Source organism: Neovison vison, chromosome 1 (assembly GCF_020171115.1).
Source record: "Neovison vison isolate M4711 chromosome 1, ASM_NN_V1, whole genome shotgun sequence".
NCBI classification, from domain to species: Eukaryota; Metazoa; Chordata; class Mammalia; order Carnivora; family Mustelidae; genus Neogale; species Neogale vison.
In genome coordinates, this window is record NC_058091.1 from 89400764 (window position 1) to 89418488 (window position 17725).

The 17725-nt window shown below is 43.1% G+C and overlaps 1 protein-coding gene across 1 annotated transcript in view; it reads left to right on the forward strand.

The window, feature by feature from the left end:
- Window positions 1-1582: 1582 nt before the first annotated feature.
- BICRAL (BICRA like chromatin remodeling complex associated protein) overlaps window positions 1583-17725 on the forward strand; it is a 40141-nt gene continuing 23998 nt past the window's right edge. Inside the window, exons 1-5 of the mRNA XM_044250976.1 lie at window positions 1583-1697; window positions 2527-2572; window positions 3319-3367; window positions 3456-3524; window positions 5840-7516. Of these exons, the coding sequence (XP_044106911.1) occupies window positions 2532-2572; window positions 3319-3367; window positions 3456-3524; window positions 5840-7516 (1836 nt within the window). The 5' untranslated portion in view covers window positions 1583-1697; window positions 2527-2531. The remainder of the gene's footprint in view (window positions 1698-2526; window positions 2573-3318; window positions 3368-3455; window positions 3525-5839; window positions 7517-17725) is intronic.

Genomic DNA, 17725 nt, shown 5'->3' on the forward strand with positions numbered 1-17725 from the left:
CCAGAGGCCACTTAGTGATTCCAGGGTTGTTACTTTCAGGAGAGAAGAGTCAGGAAGGAAAGGGAGAACCTTTCCAAAGAGAACTAAACTCTTCATTTTTGAAGTCAGTTTCTGATCCTCAGGTTGTCTTCCCACTTCCGAATTGTTAATTTCTACACCTCTGCTTTGGGGAATTGACTTTGGTGGACCGTGTGTCCTCCTGGGGAAAAGACCTGCTGAGTTAGGTGGAGGATGATTGTGTTTTGGCCGTATGTAGAGCTGGGGATATAGGAATGGGAGTCATCTCTTTGAAACTGTTTTAAAGTCAGAAGAGTATGGCCCTTTAAAAAGTAGAATTCCCAGGGTACCCCTGACTATAAAGGCTCCTGGAATTCTACCCAAAGGGGGCCAGAGTCAGAGGCCTGTCTGGTAGGCATATGCCACTGACTGGGACAGATATCCCCGGGGAGCGTTCTATCAACCTTTTTAGCAGTCCGTTGGGTTTGATAGGGGAGGGTCCTCAATGGCTGTTTATTTCATCCTGTATTATAAAATTATTCCCATGTTATAATTGTGCTACTCAAGGAATAGCTTGCCACTTCGAACATCGGCCAGTGTTTTCTGGGCTTGAAAGTCCCAGTGGAGGTGACGCCTTGGTAGAGGTGACTGGTGCTAACTTCCTTTCTCAACGAGTTAACCCTTGGGTGTCTCCTCTGCTAGAGACACTCTTACAGATATAAAATAGAAAGGGAAGCGGGGATAGTTGGGAAAGGTGGTTTGGGTACAGGCTAGTTTTCACTTACAGTGTTCTCCTAAGTTTGTTCCAGAAGCTGTTAAACACTATAAAAAATAATTTACAAAGGATATAGTGGAACTCCATTTAAAAAGTCGTGTCAAAGAAAGAATATCCACTTTAAAGACTTAATGATACATCAAAATTGCCCAATTTATTCCATGTGATTGTGATACCTGGAAGACAAGCTTGTGGCACAGTAATGAGCTGTGGCTGATGCAGTTCTGCCATATTCAGTATCAGGATTTAAGAGAAGCCCTTCCTACAGATTTCCGTGTATCTATTTAATGATAAGTTTCCTTGCTTTTCCTTCCTGTGACATTTTCAATCCTCAGAAGTACAGTCGTGCTAGCATGTGTCCTTTGTAACTCCTGAGTCCTCAAGTGGATTTCACCTGGCCTGCTTTCACAGCTTTAGGCTGCAGGTTACCCTTGGATCAGCTTTCCCCTCTTCTTCCTCCTGTCTCGCTGGTCATGCACCAGAGTTCCACTTCTGATCACCCAGGCCATTTGGCAGCTGAACGAATTCATCTCCCTCCCCCCAACAGGAAGGTCTTACATTGGGGGATACTTACCCCTTCCAGACCCTTCCTGGAGGAAGCAAGTTTCCTTCCATGTGGCAGGAGCCAGTTTTATACTTGTTTGACCTTGTGACTGATAGGATGGGAAGTTTGGGGGAACTGGAGAGGAGATCTTGGTTTTAACCAAGAAAAAACATTGAGTAGAAATTATCCCTTCTGCCTTCCTCGGGCGTGTCCCTCTTCTGGGCATCTCTTCAGGATTTCATTCCTCCGTCCAACTGCCGTTCACAACTGCCCTTTCCAACTGCTCCAGAACTCTTGGCCCCGGCATTCCGTGATGTAAATTATTCCACGCATGGCTCGAAATGGGTGCGAAGCAGTGTTGCCAGGTGTCGGATCACTAGTGTAAGTTTACCGGATCTCGGGGGAGGGAGGAGAAAGGGGGAGAATTGCTCTTGGAACTTGTCCAGTTGTTACTGTTTCAGCCAGAGCACAGTAATCGCGCTGGCTGAACTTGATGCTGTCGGCGGCTGGGGAGAGAAGGAGCTTGGAGCTCGGAGTTGGGGGTGTTGGGGGTTGAGATTTTCTACTTTAAAGATTCTACCGATGGCATATAGATTGTTTGGAATCAAACAGTTGGCGGTGCTGCTACCCGGGGGGAAACATGGGACCTCTGGGGCCAAGCCTGAGGCAGGACTGCTTGGGGCTGTGGTGTCTCCTCTGTCTCCAAAAGTAGGGAGAACTGGCTTTTTCTGTTTTTGTAAAGAGAGCCAAAATATGGCAAGAAATCCAGATTGCTCACCATGTTTGGAAACAGTCAGTCATAAAACGCACAAGGCCTCTGAATACATGAGATTTTTTTTTCTAAAACAAAAATACTATTTCTCCCCCATTTTCATGGTAGATTTTGAGGAAGTTGCTGTTCCTGGTTTACAGTCCCTTTGGGAATCTGTGTGGGAAGGGTTGCTGCCAATTATCTTGGATTTATCTAGATTCCTTCTTGACTTGTAAGTTAAGGATTTGTGTTCAATAAGAACAACTTAAATTGAATATTCAGTGTCTTAAAGACCACAAAATTTTAAAAATGCTATTAAAGACAAGCAATTAGAGAAAAAAAGTACACAAATTACACAGTTACTTTACCTAGGAAAGTAAAGAGTATATTTTTATGTTGTACTGATGCTATTGGCTTTAATCTGCTTGGCTAACCAGCACGTTACTCCTTTTCTTACAGTTGTCATGGATGATGATGATGACTCGTGTCTCCTTGATCTTATCGGGTAAGACACTCGTTCCAAAATCAGGGTAAATCAAATGTGTGAGGTTCACTGTACTAAAGCAACCTAATAAGCATATTAAAAACTGGGTGGGTTTTTGGGGTGCCTGGCTGGCTCAGTCAGTGGAGCATGTGACTCTCGATCACGGGGTCTTGAGTTCAATCCCCATGTTGGGAGTAGAGATTATTTAAAATTAAAAAAAAAAAAAAAAACCTGGGTGGGCTTTTAAAATGAAAATCAACATAGAATACTGGTTAGCAAATAAAAAGACAAAATATTTGGATACTCTAGGTTTCATAATTGGGCCATCCTTTATTAAATTTACCCTCTAACAAATCCCAGCAGGCAGATATGAATGATAATAGGAAATGGAACAACATCAAGAAATCAATAATAAGGGGCGCCTGGGTGGCTCAGTTGGTTGGGCGGCTGCCTTCAGCTCAGGTCATGATTCCAGGGTCCTGGGATCAAGCCCCGCATCAGGCTCCCTCCTCAGCAGAGAGCCTGCTTCTCTCTCTCCCTCTGCCTGCTTGCTTGTGCTCTCTCTCTATCTCTCTGTCAAATAATTAAATAAAATCTTTTTTTTTAATCAATAATAAAACAAAAAACTATTAATAAAATTGTTTAAAAATAGGGAGAGAATGTTACTCAGGCCAATATGTCATTTTCTTTTTACCCTAGTGAAAATGAACCCCAAATATATGTCACATATTTATTTGCTGTTTTCCTTTCTTTTTGCTGTTTTCCAGAGACCCACAAGCACTGAACTATTTTCTACATGGACCTAGTAATAAATCTGTAAGTAATACTTAGAATGTCGCAGATATAAATTTTGGGACTTCTTTACAATTAAAGTAATCACTTTATCAAATTTGTACCTTTGCAGAGCAATGATGACTTGACTAATGCAGGATATTCTGCAGCCAATTCAAATTCAATTTTCGCCAACTCCAGTGTGAGTATTAGAAACTGAATCCAGTGGTAAAGTGTTTCTGTCTCATTGATGGCTTGTGAACCAAGGCTTTCTTTGCCTTTGGAGCCTGATGAAAGTTATTACCTTGTCTCTTATAATTGACACGGAGGGAGGACCTGCTGAATGGTGTTGACGTGGTCTCCTTCTAACTTCGTTGATTCAGATAAGCTATATGAGATTTACTTTGCCATTTTCCCGAGCTTTCAACTGTCTTTCTAAAATGACTCTAAAATGTGATAACCTAAGACAGTCATACTAGAATGTTTTAGACCTTATCACAAAGCTTTAAAGAAATTATTCTTAATTGTAGCTACTTACTAAACATTTCCATCTTAAGTAAGAAAAAGGTAATAACTAAAACTTACTGAGCGTATCATGTTCTTGGCACCAAGAGTTTAGCATGATTAAGCACATTAATCCACACAGTACCTCTGTAAAGTAAGTTCTCTTATGACCTGTATTTTATACATGAGGAAACTAAAGCACAGAGAGGTTAGTACTTACTCAGAAGTTTACAGCCAGACGTCGCAGAGCTAGGACTCTCCCTCAGGTCACCCATTCTGGATCCCATATTCTCAAGCTCTAGGAGCATCTAGACAAGAAACCTGACCTCTGGGGGATAGGGAAGTCCTGCTTGCAGACTACATCCAAATAACTGTGGTTACGCCTATGTTGCTTTCATCTTTTCAAGTGCCTACTTCTGTCATAACCCAGAGTCAGACTGCCCAGGTTTGAATCCTCACTCTAATACTTACTCGCCATGTAACTAACCTTGGATCTAGCACTACATCTCTGTAAGGTTCAGTTTCCTTATTTATGAAAACAGGAGAATAATAGAACTACTTACTAGGTTGGTTAACATTAATTAACTAGTCTGTGGAAATTACTTGGTACAGTGCTCAATAAATGTTAACTTATCAGCAGGGACTTTTATTTTCTTCATCTATAACATGGAATAGTATTTGGAAAGTCCTTGGGAGTGCACCTTTCTTTCAAGTATTTGAGTGTGTGTGAGTTAGGTCAGATCATATCACGCAAGACACCTCCACGTGCTAGGGGCAGTTTTAAAGTCACAATACCGATCTCCCATAAGGTTTGCAAACCAGGAGCATTTGGCTTGCAAACCAGGAGCATTTCTGAAGTTCATTCTGAATGAGTAATAACTTCATGTGATGCCATTAAGCCCATAAAGTAGATAGTTAGCCTACCCCTCAACATTAATGATTTTTATTTACCAACCTTCCCTCTTCCATGTGAATATTAATTTAACTCTTCAGACTGTTTCATTTGGTATGTATTTATTGGGCATTTCTATTCCATCATGATATAAGGTATAGTAGGAATTTTTTTTTAGTAGAAATATTTTGGGGCACGTGGGTGGCTCAGTTGGTTGGACAGCTGACTTTGGCTCAGGTCATGATCCCAGGGTCCTGGGATTGAGCCCCACATCGGGCTCTCTGCTCGGCAGGGAACCTGCTTCTCCCTCTCCCTCTGCCTGTCTCTCTGTCTACTTGTGATCATTTTCAGTTTTCTTCATATGGCTGTGTTGTCTCTAGCTAGAATGCCCATTCCTAAGGACTCCTTGAGGACAGAGACTAACACACAAGTGGGTGCTCAATAAACTGTTGATGGACTCTTACTTGTAAATAGGACACTGAAAGTAGTCTTGAAAGCATCATAATAGGCTGATTCTTTCTAAGAAATCAAACAAGCATTTATTCATTTTATGTGGGAAGCTTGTTTTTGTCTGGACTGGTCTTGCTTGCTGTGTTAGGGGTTAGAACATGGGAGGTGGGTCTGAGAAGCCTTGAAAGATAGGGCTAACTCTGGGCTACCTTCTGAACCTCTAACAGAACAATACCCAGAATGCCCAAAACTCACTTGGACTCCCGTCGTACAGAGGACTAGACATGGCCATCTCCTGGATACACACACACCCTGGGCTGAGTCTCACTCAAGCCCTGGACTGGGGGCAATCCTGAAAAATCAAGTGTGTCCCAATATCACAAAAAATGAAGCTGAACTCCAGGTAGTCATCAGTATATTCCTGTTACTTATCTACTTTCTAGAAAATAATTTACCAGAGCACTGAATGGGTACACTTAACACAAACAATATTAGATGTTACTAAGGAAAGAGAACATCAGAATAAGCTAAGCACTTTAGAGAGTTCGTGCCTGAAAAGCAGACTGTTAGGCTTTATCCTGTTAAAAAGTGAGGCTCTTTTTATTATTATTGTTTTTTTAATATCTTTCCAAGTTTCGAAATGCCAGGTAACACACTGCTTTTCCTTTTAGAATGCTGATCCTAAGTCATCCCTCAAAGCTGTAAGCAACCAGCTTGGAGAAGGGCCCAGTGATGGACTGCCACTCTCAAGTAGCCTTCAGTTTCTGGAAGATGAACTTGAGTCTTCTCCTCTTCCCGATCTCAGTGAGGACCAACCTTTCGACATTCTTCAGAAATCCTTGCAAGAGGCCAATATCACTGAACAGACATTGGCCGAAGAGGCATATTTGGATGCCAGTATAGGTTCAAGCCAACAGTTTGCACAAGCTCAGCTTCATCCTTCTTCATCAGCATCCTTTACTCAGGCTTCTAATGTTTCGAATTACTCAGGTCAGACGCTGCAGCCTATAGGGGTGACTCACGTGCCTGTCGGAGCATCGTTTGCAAGCAATACGGTGGGTGTACAACATGGCTTTATGCAACACGTGGGCATCAGTGTTCCCAGCCAGCATCTATCTAACAGCAGCCAGATTAGTGGCTCTGGTCAAATACAGCTAATTGGGTCATTTGGTAATCAGCCTTCCATGATGACTATTAATAACCTAGATGGATCTCAAATCATATTGAAAGGCAGCGGGCAGCAAGCCCCGTCAAACGTGAGTGGAGGGCTCCTGGTCCACAGACAGACTCCTAACGGCAACTCGTTGTTTGGGAACTCCAGTTCCAGTCCAGTAGCACAGCCTGTCACCGTTCCATTTAACAGCACAAACTTTCAGACATCTTTACCCGTGCATAACATCATCATACAGAGGGGTCTTGCACCAAATTCAAATAAAGTCCCAATTAATATCCAGCCAAAGCCTATCCAGATGGGTCAGCAGAATACATACAATGTGAACAATTTGGGAATACAGCAGCACCACGTTCAACAAGGGATCTCTTTTGCCTCTGCCAGCTCACCCCAGGGCTCCGTCGTCGGTCCGCACATGTCCGTGAACATTGTAAACCAACAAAACACAAGAAAACCAGTCACCTCACAGGCAGTGAGCAGTGCTGGGGGTAGTATCGTTATTCATTCTCCCATGGGCCAGCCTCACACGCCCCAAAGTCAGTTCCTCATACCCACAAGCCTTTCCGTCAGTTCCAACTCGGTACACCACGTCCAGACCATAAATGGGCAACTGCTTCAGACTCAACCTTCTCAGCTCATCTCCGGCCAAGTGGCCTCAGAGCATGTCATGTTGAACAGAAACTCTTCCAACATGCTCAGGACCAACCAACCGTATTCTGGGCAGATGCTGAATAACCAGAATGCTGCCGTCCAGTTGGTGTCTGGGCAGACGTTTGCTGCCTCTGGAAGCCCCGTGATAGTCAATCATGCCTCTCCTCAGATCGTTGGTGGACAGATGCCCTTGCAGCAGGCATCACCAACTGTATTACACCTGTCACCTGGGCAGAGCAATGTCTCCCAAGGAAGACCCGGCTTCACCCCCATGCCCTCGGTGACCAGCATGTCAGGACCCAGTCGGTTCCCTGTTGTCAGCTCCTCCAGCACTGCCCATCCTAGTCTTGGGTCTGCGGTTCAGTCGGGTGTGTCAGGATCAAACTTTACGGGAGACCAGCTGACTCAGACAAACAGGACTCCAGTACCGGTCAGCGTGTCTCATCGTCTTCCAGTTTCTTCTTCCAAATCTACCAGCACCTTCAGTAACACACCTGGAGCGGGAAGCCAGCAGCTCTTCTGTCAGGTACGTTTGCTTTAGCATGGGAACATTTGGAGGATTACAGAACAGAAAAATGGAATGTGTATTTCACAGAATGTTGTTTTAATCCTAACCTCCCAATTTATTGACTTCCAGTTTCAACTTATGGTTGATTACATTTTTTCTTCCTAATTAAAATGTTTATCCATCCTAGCATTATGATTTGGAGTGGGGACCCTAGAGTCAGACTTATGGATTTAAGTCTAAACTTTAGGACACAGAGTCCGTCTTACCTTAACTTACCTCTCTAGACTTAATTTTCCTCATCAGTGAAATAGACATTTACTAGTGCCATTTCATGGCGATATTGGAGAATTAAATGAGATAATCCACATAAAGCACTTAGTGCAGTCCCTAACAGCAAATAGCAAATACTTAATGAAAGCCCGTTGACACTTGATGAAATGTAATATGGGCATTTAAAATGAGAGTTTAGTGTAGATTATTTACTTACATCACGGAGTAAGCCACTAGGTGGTGTAACTACGGACTGAGTGAAGAAGTTGGGGCTGCTTCCTGGGTGCCAACCAGAAAGGCTCCAGGTCTCAGTGTGACTCATCAGTGGTAACTGGCCTGCACCAGAGGGATGCATATGGCGGGAAGGATCCCAAATTACCTCGGGCAGTTGGTAAACCCACAGAAGGACCATGTCTCAGAAAAGCATCCCAGATGTCATCAGCTTTGGTTCTCACCCCACCTTCTGCCCCCCTAGGCAGATCCTTTAACAACTCTTGCTTCCGCTTCCGTTTCTGCTTCCGGCTCCTCCTGAGCACCGCCCATAGTTGCGGCTCCGCACCCTGCCTGCAGCCCTGGGGTGGACCCTCCTTCGTCCTCCTTTTCCACTGCCTTGCTCCTCCGCATTTATAAGTATTCAGAAACCTTTCTGTGCCAGGTACATTGATATTTCCTAGGGAAACAAAGATTATTTATGATCAAGGATATTCAGTGCATTACTTTTGGTGTCAGAGGTGTGTATGTGTGTGTGTGATGAAAGAATGTCAGACTTCTAGAAAGGTTAAAGCTGAAGAGTAGTATAAGCACTTTCATATCCCCTTCACTAAGATTCCCCAAATGTTACTGTTTTGCTACCATTCATTTTAACCTTCTCTTCCTCTCCCCCTGCACTCACTCACTCTCTCTCTCTCTCTCTCTCTCACACACACACACACACACACACACAAACACAATTTTGAGAGTAAATTGCAGGCATGATGCCTCTTTGCCCCTAAATACTGTGGACTTCAGTATGTACTTTCAAAAAATGGTGACATTCTCCCATAGAACCATAAATTATACGGTTAACAAAATCAAATTAGCATGGTTACAATATTATCATCTAATCAACAGTCCTTTTCCAGATTTGGTCGATTTTCCCAAGAATGTCCCTTTCAGCAAAAGGGGGGAAAATTACATTGTTTTGTGTTTATGATGCAGGATCACTGCCTAATTTTGTTGTCATGCCTTTAAATCTAGAAGAGGTTCTCTTTCTTTGTCTTTTATGACCTTGATATTTTTTTAAAGGTTTTATTTATTTGACAGAGAGAGAGATCACAAGTAGGCAGAGAGGCAGGCAGACAGAGTTGGGGAAGCAGACTTCCTGCTGAGCAGAGAGCCCAATGCAAGGCTCGATCCCAGGACCCAGAGATCATGACCTGAGCCAAAGGCAGAGGCTTTAACCCAGTGAGCCACCCAGGCGGCTCTGACCTTGATATTTTTGAAGAGTACAAGCCACTTACTTTGTAGAATGCCCCTCAATTCAGGTTTCTATGCCATTTCCTCATGATTAGATTCAAGTCATATATTTGTGGTAGCATTGCCACAGAAGTGATATGTCCTCACAATATGGACTTGTCCCATTACCAGTGGTGTAAACTTTGAGCACATGCTTTGGATGGTATCTGATGCTTCTTAGTAAGTTTCTTCAAGGGAATACTTCAGCACTCTGCAGGTGTCCAGTTGCTCATCTAACTTGCACACACTGCATTAAGATTCCATTGATAATTCCTGACCAAATCCTTCCTTATAAAATAGCTATTACCATGATAGCCATCAAATTGAGATTGTCTAATTCCATCATTTGTTCTACATTAATTGTTGGCATTATATCTAAGAAAGCTTTTCCTTTTCCCTTTTTACTTATGTGTTTGTTTATATCAGTATGGATTCACAAAATTTTTTTTTAAGAGTTTATTTATTTATTTGAGAGAGAGAAAGAGTACAAGCAGGGGTAAGGAGTAAAGGGAGAAGGAGAAGCAGACTCCCCACTGAGCAGGGAGATCAGGACCCGAGCTAAAGGCAGACATTTAACTGACTGAGCCACCCAGGTGCCCCTCATACATTCTTATTTTATTCAATGAGTTGTAAATTGTTGTAGTCACTTATCTTGATCCTTGCTACTTTTTTTTTTACTTTTTTTTTTTTTAAAGATTTTATTTGACAGAGAAATCACAAGTAGACAGAGAAATAGGCAGAGAGAGAGGAGGAAGCAGGCTCCCCGCCGAGCAGAGAGCCCGATGCGGGGCTCGATCCCAGGACCCTGAGATCATGACCTGAGCGGAAGGCAGAGGCTTAACCCACTGAGCCACCCAGGCGCCCCGATGCTTGCTACTTTGATGGCCATTAGCTACTCCTCCAGATTGGCTACTGGTCCTTCTGACATGTTTCCATCATGTCTTGAGCACTTTTTTTAATTTCAAGCAAAACAAAATGTTCCATGTTCATTTTTTACTTTCCCATCTCTGCTCTGGAATAGCCATTTCTTTGAGGAGCCTTATTCCTGGGGTGCCTGGGTGGCTCATTGGGTTAAGCCTCTGCCTTCTGCTCAGGTCATGATCTCAGGGTCCTGGGATTGAGCCCTGCAATGTGGAGGGGGGTGGTCTCTGCTCAGCGGGGAGCCTGCTTCCCTTTCTCTCTCTGCTTGCCTCGCTGCCTGCTTGTGATCTCTGTCAAATAAATAAAATCTTTTTTTGTTTGTTTAAAAAAAAAAGGTGCCTTATTCCTTCTAGTGGAGAACAGTATTTAGAACACTACATGTTCATTGCGACTGACCTGTATATCTTTACACACACGCAACATCTGTAGCTATTTATAGATCAATCTGTATTAAAAACAGTGAGTTCAGGGGTGCCTGGGTGGTTGAGTTAGTTAAGTATCCCACTCTTGATTTTGGCTCGGGTTGTGATCACGGGGTCATGAGCTGGAGCCCCATTTTGGGATCGGCACTGGGCATGGAGCTTGCTTAAGAGTCTCTCTCTCTCTCTCCCCCTCCCTGCTCCTCTTAATAAACAAACAAATAAATTAAAACATTGAGTTTATATTGATACTTTGGATTCTAATCCAGGACCGCTGTGTTCATTATTTAAGTCTCCTTCTTTTCCATTTCCAAACATCTTTCATGTTTCCTCTCTTCTAACACTGAGAAAGGCAGCTGCACAATATATTTACTAAATTGCTCAATCCTGGAATCCCAGAAAAGAGTTTCAGAAATGCTAATCCATACTGCCATGAAAAACAAACCTACTAATGGACATCAGTGCGGTTTACCGTTCTGTCTTTAGCCTAAAGGTCTATAGTCAAAATGCTGTGTTCATGGGGTACCTGGGTGGCTCAGTTGGTTAAGCATCTGACTCTTGGTGTCAGTTCAGGTTGTGATCTCAGGGTTATGCACTCAGACCCACATTAGGCTCTGTGTTGAGCTGGAGTCTGCTTAAGAGTCTCTCTCCCCTTCCCTCTGCCCCTCTCCCCAACACATGTGCACTCTCTCTAAAATAAATAAATCTTTTTTATGTGTAGATTTTATTTACTTATTTGTCAGGCAGAGAGAGAGAGAGAGAGCGAGCGCATACGGAGGGGGAGCGGTAGGCAGAGGGAGAAGCAGGCTCCCCGCTGAGTAAGGAGCCGGTTGTGAGACTTGATCCCAGGGACCCTGAGATCATGACTTGAGCCGAAAGCAGGTGCTTAACTGGCTGAGCCACCCAGGTGCCCCTAAATAAATGAATCTTTCAAACTACTGCATTTGACGGTTGCATGGCCTAGTGCTTCCCCCCTCCCTTCGAGTAGTTATGCTAATCATTTGAAGTATAGTTCTGCTTGTTTCTGTTCATATTTCATTATGGAGTCTTTCCCTGATGTCCTTGTTGATTTTACCTACTTAATTTCCTTTGAAAGTACGACCCATTAGTATGGTTCCAAAAGTCAGGGCTCTGCAGAGGGTGTACCTGGAGCACCTCACTGCACCCTTCTCCCATCCTTCCATCCTTCCCTGCCAGTGCTCAGCCACCTCTGTTGTCACCGATCTCATTCCTCTCTAGTTGATGTATCCTACATTTATTTTCACACAAATGAGCAGATACGTGTATGTTTTCTTACTTACCTTCCTTTCTTAGGCAAAGTATAGAGAGCTATAGATACTCTTCTACACTTTAGTTACCAAAAAGTTTTTTAAAAACCCAAATGTCTGGGGACCCCTGGATGGCTCAGTCAGTGAAGCATCTGCCTTCGGCTCAGGTCATGATCCCAGGGTTCTGGGATCAACTCCCACACTGGGTTCCCTGCTCAGTGGGGAGCCTGCTGCTTCCTCTTCCTGCCTCTTCCCCTGCTTGTGCACGCGCACTCTCTTTCTCTGACAAATAAAAAACATACTTTTTTAAAAAATTTTAAATTTAAAAAAAAAAATTTTTTAATTTTTAAAAAATTTTTAAAAAATAATGAAAATTAAAAAATAAAAGCCCAGATGTCTAATACTAGAATCATGGGCTGTGATGAATGCTCTGCAGCTATTTAAAATGTTTTTGGGGCGCCTGGGTGGCTCAGTGGGTTGGGCCTCTGCCTTCGGCTCGGGTCATGATCTCAGGGTCCTGGGATCGAGTCCCGCATCGGGCTCTCTGCTCCGCAGGGAGCCTGCTTCCTCCTCTCTCTCTCTTTGCCTGCTTGTGATCTCTCTCTGTCAAATAAATAAAATAAAATCTTTAAAAATAAAAAAAATTAAAAAAATAAAATGTTTTTGAAGGGTGCCTGGCTATCTTAATCAGTGGAGCATGTGACCCTTGATCTTGGGGTTATAGGTTCGACCCCCACATTGGGCATAGAGATTATTTTTCTTAAATATTTTATTTATTTATTTATTTGAGAGGGAGAGCACAGGTAGGTAGGGTAGAGGCAGGGAGCCTGATATAGGACTCAATACCAGGACCCTGGGATCATGACCTGAGCCAAAGGCAGATGCTTAACTGACTGAGTCACCCAGGTGCCCTGGATTACTTTTTAAAAAAGTAAAATCTTGGGACGCCTGGGTGGCTCAGTTGGTTAAGCGGCTGCCTTCAGCTCAGGTCATGATCCTGGCGTCCTGGGATCGAGTCCCACATCGGGCTCCTTGCTCAGCGGGGAGCCTGCTTCTCCCTCTGCCTCTGCTGCCACTCTGCTTGCCTGTGCACTCACTCACTCACTCTCTCTCTCTCTCTCTCTCTCTGGCAAATAAATAAATAAAATCTTTGAAAAAAAAAAAAAGTAAAATCTTGGGGCACCTGGGTGGATCAGTCGATTAAGCGTCCAGCTCAATCTCAGCTCAGGTTTTAATCTCAGGGTTGTGAATTCAAGTCTCCTGTTGGGCTCCACACTGGGCATGGCACCTACTTAAAAAGTAAATAAAACAATATCTTTTTCTATAAAAGTAAGTAAATAAAATGTTTTTAAAAATAACTTGGTCAGTTGAGCCTCCACCTCTTGGTTTTGGCTCTGGTCGTGATATCAGAGTCATGAGATTGAGCCCTGCATTGGGCTCTGCATCAGTGTGGAGTCTGCTTGAGATTCTCTCTCCCTCTCCCTGTGCCTCCTGCTTGTGCACTCTCTCTAAAATAAATAAATAAATCTTTAAAAAATAATTTAAAGATTTGGGAAAGGCTTACAAAATACTTTAAGTGTATGTTTAAATTTGAAATATTTAAAATGTGCTTTTAGAGGTATAATTAGGAGGGATACCTGACTGGCTCGTTCAGTAGAGCATAGGACTCTTGATCTCAGGTTGTGGGTTCAAGCATAGAGCTTACTTAAAAAAATGAATGTAGGGGTGCCTGGGTAGCTCAGTTAGTTGAGTGACTGACTCTTGGTCTCAGCTCAGGTCTTGATCTTGGTGCTCAAGAGTTCAAGCTCCACATTGGGCTCCACAATGGGTGTGGAGCCTACTTTTTTTTTTTTTTTATTAAGATTTTATTTATTTATTTGAGAGAGAGAGTGAGTGAGAGAGAATGAGAGGGGAGAAGGTCAGAGGGAGAAGTAGACTCCCCGTGGAGCTGGGAAGCCAATGCAGGACTCAATCCCCGGACTCCAGGATCATGACCTGAGTAGAAGGCGGTTGCTTAACCAACTGAGCCACGCTATGGAGCCCACTTTTTAAAATATATATATATATATATATATATATATATATATTTAATAAACAATAGTTTTCACTATTAGAAAAATAATGGAGCAAGACAGTATGTTAAATTAGAAAACAGAAAACATTTTTGCTTACAAAACACCCAGAAATTTCATTAGAAAGAAATGCAATATAACATTAATAGCAGTTCTCTGTATAGTAGAATTACAGATTATTCTCATTTTCTTCTAGATTTAAAATCTTGCCCCACATAGAAGACATGAACTGGACAGTATTTATCAAAACATATATATATATTTTTTAAAATCAGTAAAATACACAGTTGGTGAAAACTTAAAATAGTTTACGGAGAAAAGCAAGTCTTGGGATGCCTGGGTGGCTCAGTTGGTTAAGCAGCTGCCTTCAGCTCAGGTCATGATCCCAGGGTCCTGGGATCGAGTCCTGTGTCAGGCTCCTTGCTTGGCCAGGAGCCCACTTCTCTCTCTCTCTCTCTGCCTGCTGGTCCCCCTGCTTGTGCTCTCTCTCTCTCTCTCTCTCTGTCAAATAAATAAATAAAATCTTAAAAGAAAAAAAAAAAGAAGAAGAAAAGAAAAGCAAGTCTTCCTGCCAGTCCACATGTTTCCCTCCCGGAGGCTCCCACTATTTCTAGGTCTTTATATTCTTTCAGAGATGTCCTCTGCATATACAGTGAAAGGTACCGCAATAGACCTATTTACTTCTGCAATGTACCACGGATGTTTTTACTTAATTACATAAATTGAGGATTATTTTATATCAGTATGTATTGATCTGCTTTATGTTTGTTGTTACAATTAATTATATAGAAATCAGCCATGGTATGATTTCTTTCTCTTTTATATTTTCTGTATAAGTAATGGCTTGATTAAGGAGAAACATCTCTCTGACTCCCAAAAGTTTCAGTATCCAGAGGTAACAAGAAGCCTCCACTGACAGCTCCAAAGTAATTATTTGTGACTTTCAATGCCAAAAGGTACTGGGAACTAGGTCAGTTGTATTATGTCAAGCGTGTTATTGCTGTAGGTTTTCTGGAACAATTAAGGTATCAGGTGTAGGGGCGCCTGGGTGGCTCAGCGGGTTAAAGCCTCTGCCTTCGTCTCAGTTCGTGATCCCAGGGTTCTGGGATCGAACCCCACATCGGGCTCTCTGCTCAGTGGTGAGTCTGCTTCCTCCTCTCTCTCTGCCTGCCTCTCTGCCTGCTTGTGATCTCTGTCTGTCAAATAAATAAATAAAATCTTAAAAAAAAAAAAAAGGTATCAGGTGTATTGGAATAAGGAGGATAGAGCCTTGGAGACAGCATAAGTTAGAAAAGTAATGTTGAGGTGTTATCTAACATTTAAAGCCCCAGGACATCCAGAAACACTTACAGCAGCTCTATTTTGCTTGATAATTTCTGTGTAAAATTTCTGTACAGATTACTTTATAGAATGTCATAATAAACAAAAACACCATTACAGGGACTTCGCATGTTTGTCTATTTTGCAAAATTTAACTCAGCAAGTTTTGGGGGTTTTTTTTAAGATTTTATTTGTTTATTTGACAGAGATTACAAGTAGGCAGAGAGGCAGGCGGGGGTAGGGGAAGCAGACTCCCTGCGGAGCAGAGAGCCCAATGTGAGGCTCAATCACAGGACCCTGGGATCATGACCTGAGCCGAAGGCAGAGGCTTTAACCCACTGAGTCACCCAGGTGCCCCTAACTCAGCAAGTTTTGATCCTGTAAAGGGTTAATTCTAGGGAGGAATAAGTTTCGAGGTATAAATTTTGGTTCTGTTACAGAAAATGCATTTATTTGGTTCAAAATTCAAAAGGTACAAAAAGGAATACATAATAGTGAAAATTTCCCTGCTTCTGTCCCCCAGCCACCCAGTTCTCCGCAGGCAACCAATGTAACCAGCCTCTTACAGAATGAATGTAAGGCCCCACCCACCTTTTGTATTGTGAAAACTTCCCAAACCCACAGAAAAATTGGAAGAGTAGAGTGAACCCATTCACCTAGATTTACCCATAGTTGTTTTGCAACATTTGCTTTAACTGTGTGTCTCCTTCTCTCCCTCTCTCTCTACACACATACACACACACACACACACACACACACTTTTTTCTCTGAACCATCTCAAAAGTCGGTTACAAATGTCTTGACCCCTTGCCCTAAATATTTCACCAGCTGTTTCATATGAACAAGGATTTTCTTCAGCACAGCCATAGTGTCACGATCCATAGTGTCACGATCATACCCGCCCACCAGAAAAGTTAACATTACTACAGTAAAATTGTATCACATTTCTTCCAGTTGACCCAATAATGGCCTTTACAACAATATTTCACTCTAGAATCAGTCAAAGAGCACTGATTTCATATGTCACCTCTCTAGGCTCCAGGAGCAATCCAGATCATTTGTCTTGTAGATTGGCCTTAGTGTGGAGTTGTCTGATTGTGTCCTCATGGGCAGAGGCAAGCTAAACAATTGTGGCTAGACCCAAAGTGTTGGCTGGGGCTGTTATTGGTGATTCTGGGTGTGATCACTTGGTTAAGGTTAGGTTTCTCCTTCAGGTCCTCAAAGGTACCTTTTTCCCTTTGTAAAGCAGACATGACCTCTAGGAGAGTGCTTTAGGACCATGTGACTCTCCTGTTCCCCTGTCTCTCACATCCCTTCTCCCATCTCTCTGGTGATTTGAGACTCCATCAGTGAGCCTCTCCCGAGTATTACATTGGTGGTTGCAAAATGGCAATTTTCTTTTCTTTTCTTTTCTTTTTTAAAAAGATTTTATTTATTTATTCGACAGAGAGAGATTACAGGTAGGCAGAGAGGCAGGCAGAGAGAGAGAGGAGGAAGCAGGCTCCCCGCCGAGCAGAGAGCCCAATGCGGGACTCGATCCCAGGACCCTGAGATCATGACCTGAGCCGAAGGCAGCGGCTTAACCCACTGAGCCACCCAGGCGCCCGCAAAATGGCAATTTTCTAACTGTATTATCCTATCTATAGAGTTTTTGGCTGGGACTGTTCCATAAAGAAGAGTTTTTTCTTCTTCTCCCTCTCTCCCTCTCTCTCTCTCTTTGGGGCTGTCAGCTTCAGTGCTTACCAACTCATGGCTGTGCTTATTCCATCCATCCCAGCTAACCCTCGCTCTCCCTCTGCCCACTATCATTGTGAGGCTAAGCCAGACATGGAAGTTCATCTGTGATATTTAGATATTTGGGATCTCTAAAAGATCATGTATTCATTTTGTAGTTGATGTTGCCGTCTGTTGCTTTCACTATTTTTTTTTAATGCCTAATGTTGGGTCCCCCAAAATTGGGTACCCCAATAATGGGTCCGTGATTAAAGGAGCAAGACTGATACAAAGCGAAGGTCAAGCAAAGCTTTATTTCATGCCAAGCATCAGGAATCAGACTGACCGTCAAACAGACCAGTCGGGGGCTGCCTCTACAGAGAGGATGACCACTCCCTGCTTTCCAGACTAACTTTTATAGAGCAAAGGCCATGTGGTTGGACCTGGCCACATACAGGTGGCCAATGAGATTGTAACACACACAGGAAACTCCACAGTGATGCTAGGTGACCAGTTGAATTACAATTTACCCTAGTAGACATTTGAACCAGCCTATCACACCTTGGTTAGGATTGGCGCCAAAAGGCTCTCAAAGGGCGGGGCCCATATTCCTTGGTAGCTAGGAGACAGTATGCGCCCCCCACTGATTGAATACCTCCACCTGGCCTGACCCACCCTTGTATTTGAACTTTGTTACCTGGGACTGGTTTCCCGGACTTGCTTTTAAATAAATTCCCCTGGAGGGGGGGG